We start from the raw sequence: 17266 nt of genomic DNA, 5'->3' as shown, positions 1-17266 counted from the left end.
ACAAAACGACAAAGACATTATTTACAAAAATACCTTAAAGCTGGTATTGTATGAATACAAATAGAATACGTTAAGTAAAGTTGAAGATATAGTAGGGATATATAAAATGGAAATATTAATTGTGGTGTATACGTTGTATAAAAATAGAATACTAAAAGGCGTCTCTATGCGTATCTGGTTCTTGAGTGCCTCCTTTATGGAATTGCACAAGGATTACGTGTGGGACCAATGCGTCTATGCCAGCAAAAGTTTCTTTTTCTAGTTGCCTAACACAGCATGGCTGTGTATGTTCTTAAAGTCCTGGGTTTGGGTCGTGCTGCGCAGCACCTCTAGCCACCTGTTGGAGAAAAAAGAAAATTTTAAAACTATTGTTATTGAAAATTCTATAATTTTAGATCCATTTTTTTGCAATAATATTGTAAAAAGATATATTGAAGCGGATCTTTCATGCAACTGTTTTCTCTCAACTTTAGTATAGCACTGAAAAAGATATTTTATGTAGCATCCATCGGATGTTTTAGATTTCTAAAATGTTTTACAACCTCATCAGTTTTCAGAAATAATTAATTAAATTTTAATTCTTACAAGAATTTTAAAGCAGCTGAGTTTAGTGAGCCTTAAATTAAGGTGTTACAAAAGAACATTACAAGTTTAGCTTGCTACTTAAAATCACTCAATGTAAAAATCTTTTAATATTTGTTGGTAAATCTTAATGAATATTGCATATCCTGTGTAAGTAATCTTAGTGAAAAGCCTTACCTGTTGTAGATGTGCGCGCTCTCCGCCCGGAAGAAATAAACGTGATTCTTAAAGGACAGCTTGAAGACGAACTCCTTCTGAACGGCGTCCTGGTGGCCAGGAGGGCCCACCGTGTAGCCCAGCAGCGGCAGGCTGGCCAGGGCGAACTCGTCCTGGTAGCTCTTGTAGAAGTACAGGCAGAAGGAGGTGAACACCACCCAGAGTTTCTGCCAGCCGGAGCTATTCTTGAACTTGCGCAACAGGTAGCCGGACAGTTGGTGCTCGGCGGCTATCAAGTGATCGCCCAGTCCGACGGTGGCGCCACGATGCCAGCAAACGTGCAGAGCGGTGTTGCTGCGCGACGGCTGTGTCCTGTTCTGCTGCTGCTGCTGCAGTTGCAACTGCTGCTGATGCGGTGTCAGGGGACCGCCACCGTTCACGCTGCTGTTCAAGCTGCTGTTGTTGCCATTGCTCAGCCCGAACATGTCCAGACCCTCCTCCGAGGAACCTGCAAATCGTTTGGAAATGTAGTTTAGTAGGTCATCCCACGCAGAGGGTAAGTGGGATCTGGGTGCATTTGCTTGCTTACGAGGTCTTGCAGCGTGCTTTTCTTGCCAGCCAAGAAAGTGGAGAGTAAGTGAAAAAGTTTAGCAACAGCCCAAGAAAAACGAAGGCTAGCTTCGGAGACCGAAGTTTGGAAACCTTCACTTTTAATTTAATGGTTGGTCCTGCAATCAAAACTCCCCGAACTACATAAAAAAAAAAACAATTTAACCCGTTACAGGATAACATAAGTAATTCAATTAAATGCAGCCAAAACTAAGTAAGGCTTGTAAAGAGTTTAATATATATAATCCACTTGGAGAAAGAACTTCACTAAGTAGTTTTTTTTTAAATATTTGAATAAAATAGTATTACTAACGTACATGACATATAATAAATTCTCTTCGGGTTACCGGTTTAAACTTATTTTCTTGATTTTGTCATATTTATGTGGATTGGATTTAGCTTAGTTTAGTTGTATTTTAAGTCAAAAACCAACGAGAACACGCGCCAATTGTTAAAACTCTTTTGAATGGAAAACTCCATGATGTACAAACCCCAAACCATCGCAATGTTGCTTATGTACTCACTGCAGTTCTTAAGCGTCGTCAGCTGCAGTTGCATGTTGGGTGGCCCGTTCTTAATGTCCGCAGCCGCCTTGGAGAGCTCGGCCAGCCAGAGGGTCTTCTCGGCGGTGGTGCCGGCACTCACCGTGATGGCGCACTGGCCGCCGAAGATGGAGAAGGTGTTGTGCTCGGCGTTCTCGGTGAGCAGCGACCGCACAGGGACATGGCCCAGGATGCGGAAACTTTGGTCCAGCGGCGACTTGGAACCGTAGAGCAGCAGGTCCGAGAACAAGAAGAACATTCGCTGCTGCAGGCCGCGTTTCGAGTGCTTCAGCAGGCAACCCTGGCGGATGAGGCGGCGATGGGGCTGAACCAACTGTTCGAAGCTGATGTCCCGCTGCAACTCGCACAGCTCCACAAAGTTGGCAGAGTCGGGCAGGTGGGCCCGGATCACCTTGGTGCTGCGAACGAGCAGGTGGTGCACCGCCTGGCAGTCGGCGTAGTCAATATGCTCCTCCGCATAGTAGTCGCACAGCCGCTCCAAGATGAGCTGGTAGTGCAACAGGCGGTTGAGGGGCTTCAGAAGCAGTTCGCCGATCGGCAGATAGCACACCTTCTGCTGCTCAAAGTCCTTGTACACCTGGCGGAAGCGGTCGTCCCCCTCGTACATGTCGTTCAGACAGTGCAAAATATCCAGGTGCGTCTGCACGTACTCATCGTAGATGGGCAGGGCCGCCATGTGCTTCATCATCACGTCGCCGATGCGGTGGGCCTCGTGGCCGCCACGTCCCTCCCACTGCACCAGGCGGTGCTCGATGTCGCGCAGGAAGAGATTGTGGTGCTGGGCCAGAGAATCGAGCAGTTCGAACAGCGGTTGCAATTGCTCCACGTCCCCGAGACTTAAAACTTGTCGAAAGGTCGTGTTCAGCACGTCCAGGTCCTTCTTGTACGTTCGCTCCGTCATCAGCAGCTCCTTGGCCAGGAAGTAGCTCGGCTCGGTGGGCCACTTGCGCTTCTTCACCTCCGCCTCGATGTCGTGCTGCGTGGTCAGCGGGTGAGCACTTCCGTTCCCGTTGTGCCCATTCTGATGGGGGGCTGTGGCCACGCCGGTGGCCAGCTCCTGGCGCTTGGCATGCTGGATCTCCGCCTGGATCACATCATATGTGCCGGCCTCGGATCGCGAGAGCGACGAGGACTTATCCGATCCAAGGGTGAGATCGTAGCGCGTGGGCGGAGTGGTTATCTCACCGCGCCTATCCAGCGACATATTTCCGTTTATGCCATGGTAGACATCTACAAAAGTAACAAGTAATGTAAGCAAAATTAAACATTACAAATTTATAAAACGTACAAAACTAGACCTCGCTTCATAAGTAAAATATAAAACTTAAGTGACTTTTGTATTTACCTTAACTCAAAATAAACTTATAATTATTTTTGTATAAAATGGTTAACTTATAATAATTTTTAATAAAATGATTAAACTCATGTAATCAAACGCTTGTTTTTTTTTTTTTTTTTTGATTAATGAAGTTTTATTTATTTAGTTTCGTTTCTATATAATTATAATTTAATGCTTGTTAAATCGATTGCTCGTGTACATTTCCTTGGTTTTATTATTAAAAGACTTCCACCTTTGTTTTTTTTTTTTCGTTTGTGTCATTTTTTGGCCTTATGTGAGAAAAAGATTTTTGTTCAAAATAAACCACGTTGAGTTCTGAATTTAGTGCTGCAAAGCAATGTTTAGTATTTTTGTTCTAGATTTTTAAAATTCAGCTAAGGTTTTTGTGGGCCTCGCATTATTTAGGAAAAAAACAAGGTTATTTTAAAATATACTATGTGTTTGCGCTTGAAATAATTTTTTCAGTCGAAACGTTTTTAACTACCTTAATTTTGTTTGCAACTTAAAATTGTATTGTAAAAACATTTAGTGAGGTTTTTAATAATTTACCATCTCCTAACTAAAGTCCTTTTGCATGGATAAATCAGATTCAAATGGTTCACTCAATCAACTTAGGTACAAGCTTTGTTCGCAACAACCAATTTTCGATCTTAGTTAATTTTACATTAATTCTAAACACAAATATATTTTGATTGGAATACTTTTGATCTGAATTAAATTAGTAAAATTATTGTACGAACCTTACTTTGCCTAATCCCGATCTCTTCCACTCATCTTCTCTAACAACACTTAAATATCTTATTGCATCTTTTGTAAACTTAAAGAACAAACATACATTAATCTAGCCCATATAGGGTTATGTGTTCCCAAACGGATTTAAAACTTAACAGGGTCTCAATTAATTCCGTTTCCTGCTCCCATTACAATTACATCTATATAATACTTTTGGTATAGGGATTCCCGTTCGCGGATCTGCGATTTTGGCACATTTATATACTAAGCTGAACTAATGGCTAAGACAACATTTGTTCACTTGTGAGAATCGTAAGTAAAAGATAAATATGTAACCTGCGTCTAAGAACGTTTGCCGTAAAATGAGAAACTTATATAGCTCAAGTGCTACATAAAATATATATGGCTAAAAAACCGCTTAATAGCATGCAGTAAATGCTTTCATTATACTGTGATAATGCCGAGTTTTGGTAGGATAATACCTCATATTGGGGAGAGCTTTTCAAAACCTTTTCCATTGATTTTTTGGATAGGTGTTTTAAAGCATTTGGCTGATTTGTCGCTTCATCATCTGAGATTACTAAACTTAGAGAATATGTGTACGTAACTAGATTAGAGGTTTGACTCAGGATATTTTCATTTAGGTATGCCTGGCTTTGACACGTGGATTGGAACTCAGATGTTTACGATTTAATGACCTGCGCTACCCATACTGACAAAATACGGAACGTAATTGCGCAGAGTTCATGGCAACTTGAATTAATCATATAATATATTCATTTAATAACTGCAATCTGAAGTACTGTGTCTCGATTCGTGTTGCATTAGCTAAATAACAATTAAACATTTTTATTCTTGTATCTTGTATTCCATTATTCGATGATTAAACAGTGCATTAAAATTTGTTCAACTCGTTTAACGTTTCCGCTCAATATACCCCATATATATATATATTTAAATGTTGAATTGATCTATAACATTATCATATATAGATACCGCTCAAAGGCAACTCAATCTACACCGACCTACTGGCTTCGTCATCTCGAATAATTAAGGTATTTTATTTGATTTGTTATGTTTTGTAATGTTTGATTAAAATGTTTTTTTTACTATAATTTGATTTGATTTTCTAACGCTTCAAGGAGAGTTATAATTGTTTTTAGTTTTTTGATGCAGCTTGTAAGATTCTTGGGTTTTTGTTTGTTTTTTTTTTTTTTTTTGCTTGTCGTAAATCAGTCTCAGTTACAAATAAGTTGGTTATAAGTACTTGGATCATGTGTAAAAATCGTAGAGTCATTCTAAAAATTTCCAAGGCAACGAAACAAATGAAAAGGCTGCATTCGTTAAGCACACGCATTAGGGTTTCCTGGGGGTTTCACTTGGTTACTCTGGCTCCTAAATTCTTGGAGATCCCACCCTACTGGTCACTTGGCTCATCCAAATCGTGAAACTTTGGCGGCGGATCCACACGTATATCCAGTCCGCAGGCATACCGCTCGTACTCAATGGGCTCAGTTTCGCAGTCGGACAGAAAGTCCGGATAGGGCAGCTGTCGAGCTTGGGCTCCCGTTCCCTGCTGCTGACCTTGTCCCGTTTGTTTGCTTGCACCCCTTCTTATGGTGCCTGATCCCGAAGCTGATCCCGCTTCTCCCCCAAATCCACTGCAGCTATCCTCACTGGAGTTGGCCAGCTCATCGGACAGTCCGCCGCCCCGAGTCTCATACTCGCTCTCCTCCGGATTGCAGTAACTGCGCCCATGGTAGGGTCGGACTGTGGGCACTGCCCCCGAAAATCCTGACGTTCCTGCCGCCGTGGAATCCTCCCGCTTCAGTTGCCTTTTCTTGGTGCGAGCTGGCTTCACCGGCTGTCCCGTGGCCGGAGGCATCGGATGATTGGCAGGGGCTGGAACCTGCACTGGATTGGGACGTTCCATAGCCAAGGCCTGATGATACATGGGCTTGGTGATGTGGCCCAGACGGTCGTAACGCGGAAAGCCCATCTCGTCCACATTGTCGCTCATGTCCAGACTCTCGAACTTGCCACCATATTGGGGATAGTCGTCATACTCGTCTGTTTGCTCCTGATCTCTTTCCAGTTCCTCGTCGAACTCAAGGTACTGGTCATCCCTCTGGCAGGATGAGTATTCAGAGCTGCCCGAATCCACTTCCGGTACATAACCCTCGGAGCACTCAGAACTCTCCGCTTGTTCCAGTAGAGCAGCAGCTGTCATATTAGCCCTTATCCTTTTGGCGGGCAATTGGCGCTTCTTGCGGTAGCCCCTACTTCTCATTTTCGCTTCCTGACCTCGCACATCCAGCGAGCTGTCCGTATCATTGCCACTGGGCGGACTCTTCAGGGTGGTGGATATGGTCCCAGTGCTCAGCTGGCTGGCCGTTTTTCTCGGCGGCTTCTGAAGCAACTGATTTGGTGGCGATTCGGAGCTCAAACTGCTCGAATAGTATGGTGAACAGCGAACCAGCTTATCCGCCCGCTGAGGCATTTGTGGAGAGTTCGGTTCCGTACTTTCGCTGTTTAGCGTGTTGGTGGTGGTGGTTGTGTTGGTGGCCGAGGATGTGGAGTGTGGATCCCGCTCCTCGTCGATTCTCATGGGCAGCTCCTGCGAGGACTGCTGCGACTTGCTCAGCATGTGCTCGTGGAAGGAGCTCGACTGGCGCAACTGCTTGCTGGTGGTCTTAAAGTCTCGGATCTGAGTCTTGGATAGGGTCCTGTCGTCGTAGCTGTGATGTTTGGCCAGCGGCTTGGGCGGAGGAGCCACCACGTCGCCGGGCAAATCGCTGGGCGTCACAATGGGCGGCACAGTGGGCACTGGCGGTGGCGGTGGCTTCACCACTGTCGGAGAAACAGCTGCCTTAGCTTTCATCTCCTCGGCCTCCGCAGCTTCGGCTGCCTGCTCTGCCAGTCCTGGTTGCTTCATCTTGTTAAGCAAAGCCTGCATAATGGGTCGAGTAACTGCAGGTTTGGGTTTAGTGGGTGGTTGAGGTGCCCTTGGCTTCTGCCGCATTTGTTGGGGCTGCTGCGTTTGGATCTGAGTGGTCGTGGGTGGAGGGAGTTGAGCACCTGGAGTTCCACCATGGAGCGGCACAAACTCCTGACTCTGATAGCGCTCCGTCAGCTTCTCGCTGTGCGCATACAAACGCTCGACAAACGGCGACTCTGACTCGGAGCATATTTCCTGACTCTGATATAGCTTGGACATCATCTCCAGCGAGCGACGTTTCCGGGCGGCGGCACTTGTCTCTGGACCAGTTGGTATGTCGACCTGCTCCTGGGAAGCTCGCGTCTGGTTGCCATTGCTACCGCTTCTTCGATGAACCTGTGGCAGGGCGCAACGCTTTTCCTCGCTGGGAGAGCTCAGACTAGTCTTGTTTCCCGACAGTGCCTGCTTGAGGGGAAGATACTCTCCCGGAGTCACTCCAACCAGCGTTCGACTACTCGAAGTGGACCACTCGCTGATGGTGTGGGCCATTTCGGTTAGGGTCAGTGTAGTGTCATCACTTCGAGTGGCAGATGTGGGCTCACTGAGCTTATCGGTCTCGGAATTGGATAGCATGTCATATCGTAGGCCATCGGAGGAGCCATTATCCCCGCTGAACTTGTGCGAGAAGCTACTACCACCGCTCTGTTCGTTTAGGCTTTCGGCGGATTTATTGATTGAACTAATGCTCGATTTGGTCTGATTCGATTTCTCGCTCTTGGCACACGAGTGCGTGGACACGGCGGACAGACTATCCGAGCCGGATAGATTAGCATACTGACGTACTGTGTTCGTTCCTGTCGACCATTCGGAGATGCTCAGTCCAATTGAGGTGTCTTCCGAGTGAGAGCTGTGTGTGCACTTCTTCTGCTGCAACCCACCCATTCGCACGGTTCCATCGAGGTCTGTGCCTAGTGAACTGGTTTCCTCCTCGGAGTGACTGGAGTGGCTGCACTTCTTGCAGCTCGCTCCCCCTCCACCGCTGCTCAAACGGGCTTCATAGTTCCTACGCACGGTGGTCTGATCATCCAGATAGGTTGTGCTGCCCGACAGAATGTCGTCAATAGAAGTGTCCGAATTGTTGGAGCCTTTCGAAAGCTTTCTCAGTTGCGCATCTGGTGATATTTGCACTTTAATAGTGCCTGGCATAAAGACATCATCGCTGGAGAAAAGTTCTTCTTCCGAGAGAGGGCTTCTAGGGGCTGGTGATCTTGTGGGCTGGGCGACTATCACCTCGGGACTGGAGCTCTTACGCTGAACTCTCGCGGTAGCCTGCGTGGAGGATGTGCTGCAGCTCACATTTAGAGAGGAGGATAGACAAGAGGCTGCACTTAGAGTGGAACTAAGGCAGCTTACCGTATCCGGTTGTAATTGCTCACTGCCAAAATCATTGTCATCAAAGGCTGCCGACATAAGGTAGGCGGTGTCTTCGTATGGCAGAACTTTGGCCACATCAGGAGGACCTACTGACATGTCCTCGTCCAAAACCACCTTATCAGCACTTTGGACTTCACTTGTATAGTAAGTTTCAATGCTCTCCACAACTATGGGAGCTCCGATTGTGCTCGAGGGAGGGGAAGGCCAGTCCAGGGAGTCCTGCGACTGTTGAAACGACAGGCTCGCCTTCCAGCAGAAAGACTTGGGCACCGGTTTGTCCAAATCCGGCATGGCGTACATCGTGTCGGCCGGCTTTACCGGCACATGATCAAAGGGGATCTCCGGCAGAGGCCAGTCCTCGGAGTCCTGACTCCCAGCATTGGAAAGGCACATGAGTGTCTGCCGCTCCACATCGTCGCCCTGCAGTTCATCCACGTGGGTCACCGAAAAGCGACCTGTGACAAGTGTTGGTGATTTCGGTTCATTGAGACTGCCCAAGCTGGACAGTCGATCACCAGTGGCTGAGTCGCAGGGGATTTCGGGCATCTCTGCCGAGGTGCGTCGATCAGCATCCGAAATGTAAGCCAGATTAGTATTGCTCCTCGAATCAGAGCTTAAACTAGGCTGGTGGTCCGTGGACCCCACAGATTCATCGCGCATACTAACCGAATGCGTCGAGGCCTTGCTAACGTCATCCTCCATGCTGGACTTCTCGGAAGCAGTGCTCCGTTCCGAGATTCTGGACAGAGTCCTGCCCAAAGTGAAGCCAGTGCTGTAGCCAATAATGTCCGTGGGGTTCACACCAATCCCACCCAAGTTACTAGTCATAGCTGGATAGCCGAATGTGGCCGGAAAGTCGTTGAGCTCATCCTGATAGCTAGTATCACTGGCGTCCTTCTGCTCATCTGGGGAAACTTCTTTAACGTCACTGTCCGATGAGTCGCGCAAGGGATTTTGAGCATCATATCGCTCATAGCCTCCATCCGTTTCCACATGATGCCAGGGATCATCTGTGCTGGAGCTATTTGAGCTCTCGATGGGAAACGGACGCCAGGTGCTTTGTTGCTCCTTTTGGGCCAGGTCACCACGCCTTTGTGCCGCCCCTAAAGATCCAGAACTGCTTTCCGTCTCAAACGAACCACGCGACTCAACGCTTAGGGAGCCCTTAGAGTCAAAGCTTGACTTAGACTCCTGGGAGCTGCGGTCACTGCCCGATTTTCCTGGCTCCGCTCGAGTTACCGATAGCTTCTTTCCCGTATTAGCCCTTGCCGGTTTCTCAATCCGTGGTGGTTTGCGGGATCCACCAGAGCTGGATTCACTATCCTCTGTGCGTGCGCCGCCACGATCCAATATCTTCGCTATACGTTCCTCAATGGGATCCAGATAGCACTCTGTGCTCGTTCCCAAGTCGATCGGGCTCTGCTTTTCGAGCGTGGGTGTGCTCGGTTTCTTGCCAACCAGCACTTTTGGCTCGTTGGTGGGCGTTTGTTCGTTCGATCCTGTAGGTGAAATCTCATTTTTGTCCACGTCCAGCTGGAGCATGCGTTGCTTAAGTTCCTGGCACTTGCGCGCCTCCTCGTTACCAAATTCTTGGGATATACCAAAAGGTCGGGCAATGGAACAGCTGACGCTAGACTCCTCTTCCACTGAGCTCTTCTCCTTGCCAACCGACAGGCTCCAATCTTGTTGTCTCTGAGGACTTGTGTCCTTTTCTCCACTTGTCCAGGAATCCGAACTCTTGGAACGGTCACTTTGCTTGTCCAGCGTGTGTTTTTTTTTGCTGCTGTCCGAAGAGCCGGTGTACTTCTCAAAAGTCTCAAGAACGGACTTCTCGATTTGGGGACTTGCGTTGGGTGGCGTTAGAAGGATATTCAAATCTGAGGTGGGGGTGACACAGTTGGAGTACTCAAGCGGGTTGGCATCTTCTAAGGTAGCCTGCGTCTCAAGAACATTTCGATCTGGTTCCAAGGTGCGCGGCTCATTGTCAGAAGTATCTGATCCTATGAACTCGTCACATTCCACGGTCATCCAGGATCCGGTTTCATCGCTGCGACTGCGATCCAGACTCAGTCTATTTGTATCTTGCCTCCCAACCTTAAGATGTCGCCTCTCGGAGGAATTGTCATCCTCCTCGATGGATGGCTCCTCGCATTCTATGGTGGGCACTCGGTGTGGATATCCCTCTGTTCCGGTTCCAGCCCCGGGAATCGGGGACTTGCTAGCCGGTGAGTGGCTATCATCAGCGGAGACAAATGAGTCAAGGCTTTCGGCAGTGGAGGGCTTACGGCTGAAAGCCCCCTCGCTGTCGCGGGCATCCTCGGAGGGCAGCGAGCGTTTAAGGATCTCCAGGGACCTGCGCTCCGAAATCACCGCTTGCATGTCAATATCCTCCTGATGGGGCTGAAAATAAAATCATATTTACATATATCCATTTAAGGTTAATTGATTGATTTTATTCGATTTCATAGCGATGTCTAAATATTGTTTAACAAGCAGGGTGTTGCCCGCAGCGGATCATAACTTTATGGTCAAATCGATAAAACAATTGTGCGACCGGGGTACGTAAGTACTCTAAAGTCACTCAGAGAACGAACATAGGACGATTTTTGCTCAGGTCTATATAAATTGATCATTGATGACCAGAAACAATGAAATGCAAATTGTGGTATTTATACTTTTCACTTAAAGCATCGCTGATAAAGAAATCAAATAAAATGATGTAAGCACTCACCTCTTGGACTTGATATTGGTGGGCAAACATTCGGCGATCCCCGACAGCACTTCTTGCCACTGATGCAGGCTTTTCTTCATTTTTCTTTGCCGCTTCGGTTGCCTGTCGCTTGTCATCAAGACTACGCGCCTTGACATCAGGACCGAGGTAATGATGTTCAGCTGGTCTTTCCAGACTACTCGATTTTCCATCTATCTTCTTGTGAACAACACTTCCTTCGATCTTTTGCTTCAGTTCCTGGGCCTTAGCGATTTTCTTTGGCGATTTAATAAGCATGTCTTCGGGAGCGTCTGACTTCTCAGAGTCTTCGAAGGATTTATTGCGATCCTCAAAGCTACGGTTTGCTTTGTCCAGTTTGTCGGGACTTCGTCCTTCGTCAAAGCTGCGACTAAATTTCACAAGCGAATTGTCAAGTTTTCTGGGACTTTTAGCGATCAAAACGTGATCTTCCGCCTTTGATTTGAACTCTGTTTCAATGATGATCTTGTCACCGTCCGTCTTTACTAAGATTTTATCCTCGGGAGCCGGGAATGCCGGCAATGTGTCCTTCACCGGACTTAGCATAGTGATGGTTTGTTTCATAGCTGATTCGTATAGCTTCTGCTGGCGTTCCTTGCGCTTGGCAATATCTGCCTCAGTCTCTTCTTGGGATTTGCTTTTGTCCTTGCTCAGGCGACGCATCTCGATGGATCTGGGGCGCTCCTTCGGACTGGATTTCTTACTACCCCTTCCATCTCGTGCTTTTATATCATCGGCGCTGGTCCGTCGTGACTCCGGGCGGCTCCTGGAAACTGGTTTTCCTTTATAGGGTTCCGACATCTTTAGTTTGCCTTTACCAGTACTCTCAATGCTGCTGGCCCTTGAGACGCCAGGCGAAGTCTTACGGGAGCTGTTGGCTGAGCTGTAGGGCGACCAGTCAGTGAATCGGTATTTTGGAATGTTTAGGATGAGGTGGTCACCACTCCTAAGCTTCATCTTTGACTTTTTCTTGTCCTTGATCTTAACGCCCTGTAAGGCTATCTTCTCGATGTATCGCAATTGGTTGAGCAGCTGTGCCTCCTCGCTGTCGATGGTTACTGCACTTAATAGCGAATCTTTGCCGTTCGCTTGGTAGCTACTCTGCGTGGGTATGGAACCAGCGCAGGAGTGGACGCTATCGGCGGTGTCTTCATCCTGAGCGGCCGTTTGATTCTCCCGCTCCAGAGACTTCTCCTCGAGAATTTCTGCCTCCTCCTCGAAGCCCACGGTGTCGTCCTTTGAGGAGAAGGCGTTCATGGGTGGCAGACGGTGAAGCGAGATCACCGGAGTGTCCAGGCTCTTGGTTCGTCTCTCTGTTGTGGGCGATTGCTGTTGTGTGGCCTTCTGGCGCTGCAGGGACACCGACCCCTCGGAGAGATTTAGTCGGGCATGGGCAAACAAGATGGGAGCATGTCCCTTGGAACGCATTACAATCGAAGAGTCGATTATCTCTTCGATCAACTTTACTTTGGACTTGGACCCGCTGGCTGTTTGCTTCTTTAGGGTATAGTCAATGTCCGAACCCGTGATTCGCTCCTCGTGGCACGTCTCGTATATGTCGTCGTTGCTGCGGAAGAATTCGGCATGCTCCAGAATAGGTGAGGGGATGTTCTCGTTCCTCTGGTAATCATTCGTGCACTCGTCAATGCGGCCTCGCATGGGCATATGGGGCTCATCCTCTGACGAGGGTATCGAAATAGAGCGTTCGGAGATACGTCTCAGTTCAGAGGCATTTGCATACTGAGGGTCGAGTTTTTGGGTTTGGTAGCGACTCTCCAGATCAGCCAATCGCCTACACTGTGGAGGTGATCCCTCAATTTCTGTGGAGCTCATTGTCTGCCCACGACCCCAAGCCGCCGATATGAGCCTGCTCTGCTCGATGCGGAGAATAGACTCGATCTCCTTGCGTGATTGTGGCGGCGAAAACTCCAAGCGATCGGGTATGGCCTCCGCTGACCCAAACACATCATCCGAATCCAAACTTTCGTCATCGGAAGAGAACGAGGTAATGCGGGTCTTACCTTTCTTTGATTTTCCAGCCGACTTGGTCTTTGGAATAACCCTTGTCTTATTGGCTTTTCGGGCGTTGGCCTGCAGCTCCTTGCGTAGACTCTGAATGAGCTCCATTTGTTTTTGCTCTAGCTTCTGCTGCTGCATGCTCTCCGTTCGCGAACTGGTGGCCGAATCGCTTTCAATCTGGCTGAGTTTCTTATTGAGTTTCTCCAGCGTAGAGGCGTCCATCTGCTTTGTAATGTCCCGCTTTGGGGACGACAGGTGAATTGTTGGTATGGTCTTATCGATCTCCAGAGTAATGGGGTTCACCTTTGAAAGGTCAATGTTTTGGGTGAAAAGGAACTCCTTAGTGTCCGGAGGTAACAAGCTGTCAAGAATATCAGGCAGAAAGTCGGTAGCACCAACCACTGGAATTCCACCGCTCGCCTTAGGTGATTTTGGCGATTTCGGAGATTTCGGAGACTTGGGAGACTTCGGGGACTTTGGAGACTTGGGCTTCGTGTGTTTCTTCTCGCTGGGCGAAGGGGCAGTACCATTCATAATGTGGCGTTTATGAAGCACATAAGGAATGTCCTCTTTTAGTACTTTGGTAAAACGTCTTTCGTAATCCCTAAAGAAGCTCTTCGGAAGCTCAAAACCAGTTTTTGGCAACTCCTGAGCAACTTGTGAAGAAGTAGTGTCATCGTAGCACTTGGGAATTTCAAAGTTACCATGTGCCTTGCAGAGAGGCGGAGCACTCGGGATCTGCTTGTAGATATAGTCTTCGTCGCTGGAGTTTGAGTCAGCGGGTGTAAGATCAATGGACTTCTGGTGCATAAGAACATGGCGCCGAGAATTACTTCCCAAACGGTTGCGATTGGCCAGCGAGTTTGGGTCGCTTTTGGTGCGCTCTACCGTGGCATGAGATGAGTAATTTAAGGGCACCATAATCGGATTGTACTCTTCAAAGTGCGTCTTGGCCATTAGCTCCTCCTTACGTGTTATCTTCTGGTGTGCAATCAGGCGCGCCTGCTGCTTCTCAAACTCCGACACGAGCTCGGGAGTGAGTGGATACTCTGGACTCTGCTTGCTCTTCTCGTCTTTGGGCTGTTGACCCTCCCACTGTTTGGTGTACTTCTGGATGCACTCGATGCGATCCTGGTCGAAGCTGAAGATATTCTCACTGTCTGATCGTCGACGAAAAGCGGATATCTTGCAGGATTGTGAGTTGCCCCTTTTAATGGGTGCCATCTGATCAAGTGAGTCTCCTGTCTGAATATCCTGTTCGCGACATCGTTTTCCCGAAGCCGGAGTCGATACGGATTCCGGCGACTTGTTGCCAAAGGACTTGGCATTGCGTTCAATCTCCACATTCTGCAGACTGATAGAATGCACCTTTGAGGTCTTGTGATTCTTGTTGCTGGGGAACGTGGAGTACGTGTCACGACTGTCATAGAACGAACTGTTTGCAGTGGAGCTGTGTGTGTCCGAAAGCAGGCAGTCGTGGCTCTTGACCTTTGGCCTTGAGTATAGCCCCTCGGGTGTTGGTTCTAAGCCAGTTTCAACGGCATCGTAGTAATCACTCTTCGATTCCTGACTGGACTGGGCGAATTTCTCGTAGAGCTCTTTCTTAGTGAATTGCTTCACCTTTTTGCCGGTGGTGGTGGGCATCTCATAATTGCGGCCGAAGCAATCACCCACTAAAGATTCCTTCGAATCCTGACTGGAAACCACCGAAGTTTTGCTCTTTGTGGTCTCCCGTGATTTTTTGCTATCCGTGTGGTAGAGACTGTCGCGTGACTTCTTGCTGGAGTCTGAGCTGCGCGAAATCTTTGTCTCGAACAGTTCACTTTGGCTCTCCTGGCTAGATGTGCGGGTCAGAGCCTCCTGGATCTTCTTGTAGAAATTGCCGTCCGACTTTACCGAAAGCTTCTCGCGCGGCAGGTAACGTGGATCCTCGGCGTCCCAGATCTCATTCATAATATCCGCCGCCGACTTAGACTTGACGTCGATTGCCGAGCGATACTTGTGCTGTTGATGTCCCTCGGATACCGACTCGTCGTCACTTGGTATATAGTTGCCAGAGTCTAGCGAGCAGGAGCGCATGTGGTCCTCGGAGCGGCCACGTCCTCCAAAGAAGTCAATGTCGTACTTCTCCAGCAGCTCGTAGCTGTCCTGCGAGATGTCGTCTTGGGAACCCGAGTAATCCAGGTGCTGGCCATGCTGGCGCTTGTGCTCTTGGGTGTTGTATGTGCTGCCAGGGTAACTTGAAGAATATACCTTGCTTTGTGGCAATGGAGAGAAGTCCTGGTGCGCATCGATCGAATGGTTCTTTGTCACATATAACGAATGACGAGAATCATCGTACCGCGTCACTGGCGAGTCGATTCGGTTGGAGGAAAGGAACTCCTTGTCGAAAGCAGTCATTGGCTTGGGCAGCTCGCGATCGTAGTAGGTACTGCTGTAGCGCTCGAACAGATCTTTGCAAGAGCTGCTCTTCAACCAGGATTCGCGTTCCACCTGGTCGTAAATATTTTCACCCTCCTCACCTTCATCTTCCTCCTCTTCCTCTTCATCATCCATGTAGTGAGCGGATGCTCCTTCGGGTTTTACAAACTGAGTCGTAGAATAGAGACTGCCTGGAGCCAGTTGGTATTCAAGTTTCTCCGAGGAGGAGGAGAGACGAGTGGGTGGAAGAATGCCCACTGAGTGATGAGTGATGTAGTGACTGTCATAGGAGTCAACCGAATCCACTCCCGATAGCTCAGAGTTTCGGGGAAGTGAGTGAGTGTGTCGGGAGCTCTGCGAGTCCAGCGAGGGCGTCAGATAATTTTCGGATTGGGCCAGCTTTGTCCGCTCCCCTTGAGCGTAGCGTTTGGTGCCGAATCCAGTGCCAAAGTAGGAGGAGGATGAGGACTCCGACGGGTGATTGAGATCATTGTGATACTGGTAGTTGCCGCTGTTGTAGCTCCTTTCCTGGACAGCTGCCGCATAAGCAGAGGTGCTAGGCTGTTGCAGGAGAACGGGAACTTGACTGACACCCATTTGCTTGGCCCTCGTATACTGAAGTATAGACTGATCGATGAACTCGTCACTGAAATGCTTTTCACGGATCTTGGACTTGGTCTTGCGATTAACAGTGGCGTAAATGTCGTTCCGCTCGTTGAGATTTAAGTGTTCGCTATTCGAGATCTTGTGCTCCTGGTGAGCGGTGCTGTGGAAGTCTGGATATTTGTAATGGCCCATGTCATTGATGTCGGTGTAGATTATGTTGTCCGTCTCAGTTTCGGTCGAGTTGGCATTGGCGTTGTTCAGCATGCACTGCTTAGACATCGAATAACTGGTACTGCTATAATGGACTGGCGTGGCAGTTTGCGACTGGGACTCCTGTGACCGAAGCTGCGGACGATGGGCACTGGCCAAGCCCGAGGCCAAAGCCGAGCCCGATGCTGCCACCGCTGAGGCTGCCCCCATAGTCTCCCGATTGATGGTAGATGCCGTCAAGTCCGAATCCGCTTCCTCCTCGGCTAATTCCTCCTCCTCCTCCTCCTCCTCCCCCATAGGCTCCCCCTCCTCCTCCTCCTCCGTGTCCACAGTTCCCGGGTCCTCCGCTTCCTCCTCCAACTCCATGGAGCTGTTGAGATCCACCGAACGAGCCACTATGCTGGTGTTGTGCATAGTGTTGTGACTGGTGCTGCTGCTGTGCGTGTTGATGCTGATGAGCTGCGGCGACGCAGGGACAAACGCTTGGGATCCCACTGAGACTCGACGAGGGGTGCTGCTGCTGTACAAGTGGGACAAGTGGCTCAGACCTGAACGCGTCGGATGAAACAACAATTCCGAATTAAGCACTCAACGCGAATCAGGTACATAGTTATCGGAACACAAACGCAAACGCAAACGGATACGAAACAAACAGAAATAATATTGAACTCAACTGATTAGACCGCAAATCAAACTCTTGAACACTGAAAAAGAAATCACTAGGTTACAAAGTCCCCCGTTTTGTGGGCGAAAATCATAAACTATTACTAACTAGTAAGATTAACTTAATTGTATAAAACATAAGTTACCTATGGAAAATCACACCTTTTGATTATAAATAATGTAATCATTAAAAATATAAGTCTCTTAGATTATTTAATTTGTAACTGAAATGTGAATCATGGGAG

General features: G+C 48.3%; 1 protein-coding gene across 5 annotated transcripts in view; it reads right to left on the bottom strand.

Moving 5' to 3' along the window:
* The window catches only part of LOC108141048 (FERM, ARHGEF and pleckstrin domain-containing protein 1), a 38516-nt gene that overhangs the window by 294 nt on the left and 20956 nt on the right, over positions 1–17266 (bottom strand). Inside the window, exons 11-13 of one of the 5 annotated variants that reach the window (XM_041709692.1) lie at positions 1872–3140; positions 760–1246; positions 1–337 (exon numbers count right to left, since the gene is read on the bottom strand). The exon at positions 1–337 is cut by the window's left edge and continues 294 nt beyond it. In XM_041709692.1, the coding sequence (XP_041565626.1) occupies positions 259–337; positions 760–1246; positions 1872–3140 (1835 nt within the window). In that variant the 3' untranslated portion in view covers positions 1–258. Of the gene's footprint in view, positions 338–759; positions 1247–1871; positions 3141–3367; positions 10754–11084; positions 16907–17266 lie in introns of those variants that run through there. The other 4 variants (XM_017264188.2, XM_017264187.2, XM_017264190.1 and 1 more) reach the window with 4 other exon arrangements.

This window comes from Drosophila elegans, unplaced genomic scaffold (assembly GCF_018152505.1).
Source record: "Drosophila elegans isolate 14027-0461.03 unplaced genomic scaffold, ASM1815250v1 contig_476, whole genome shotgun sequence".
NCBI classification, from domain to species: Eukaryota; Metazoa; Arthropoda; class Insecta; order Diptera; family Drosophilidae; genus Drosophila; species Drosophila elegans.
Note: the sequence above shows the minus strand (reverse complement) of the source record. Positions and strands in the feature narration are given on the sequence as shown.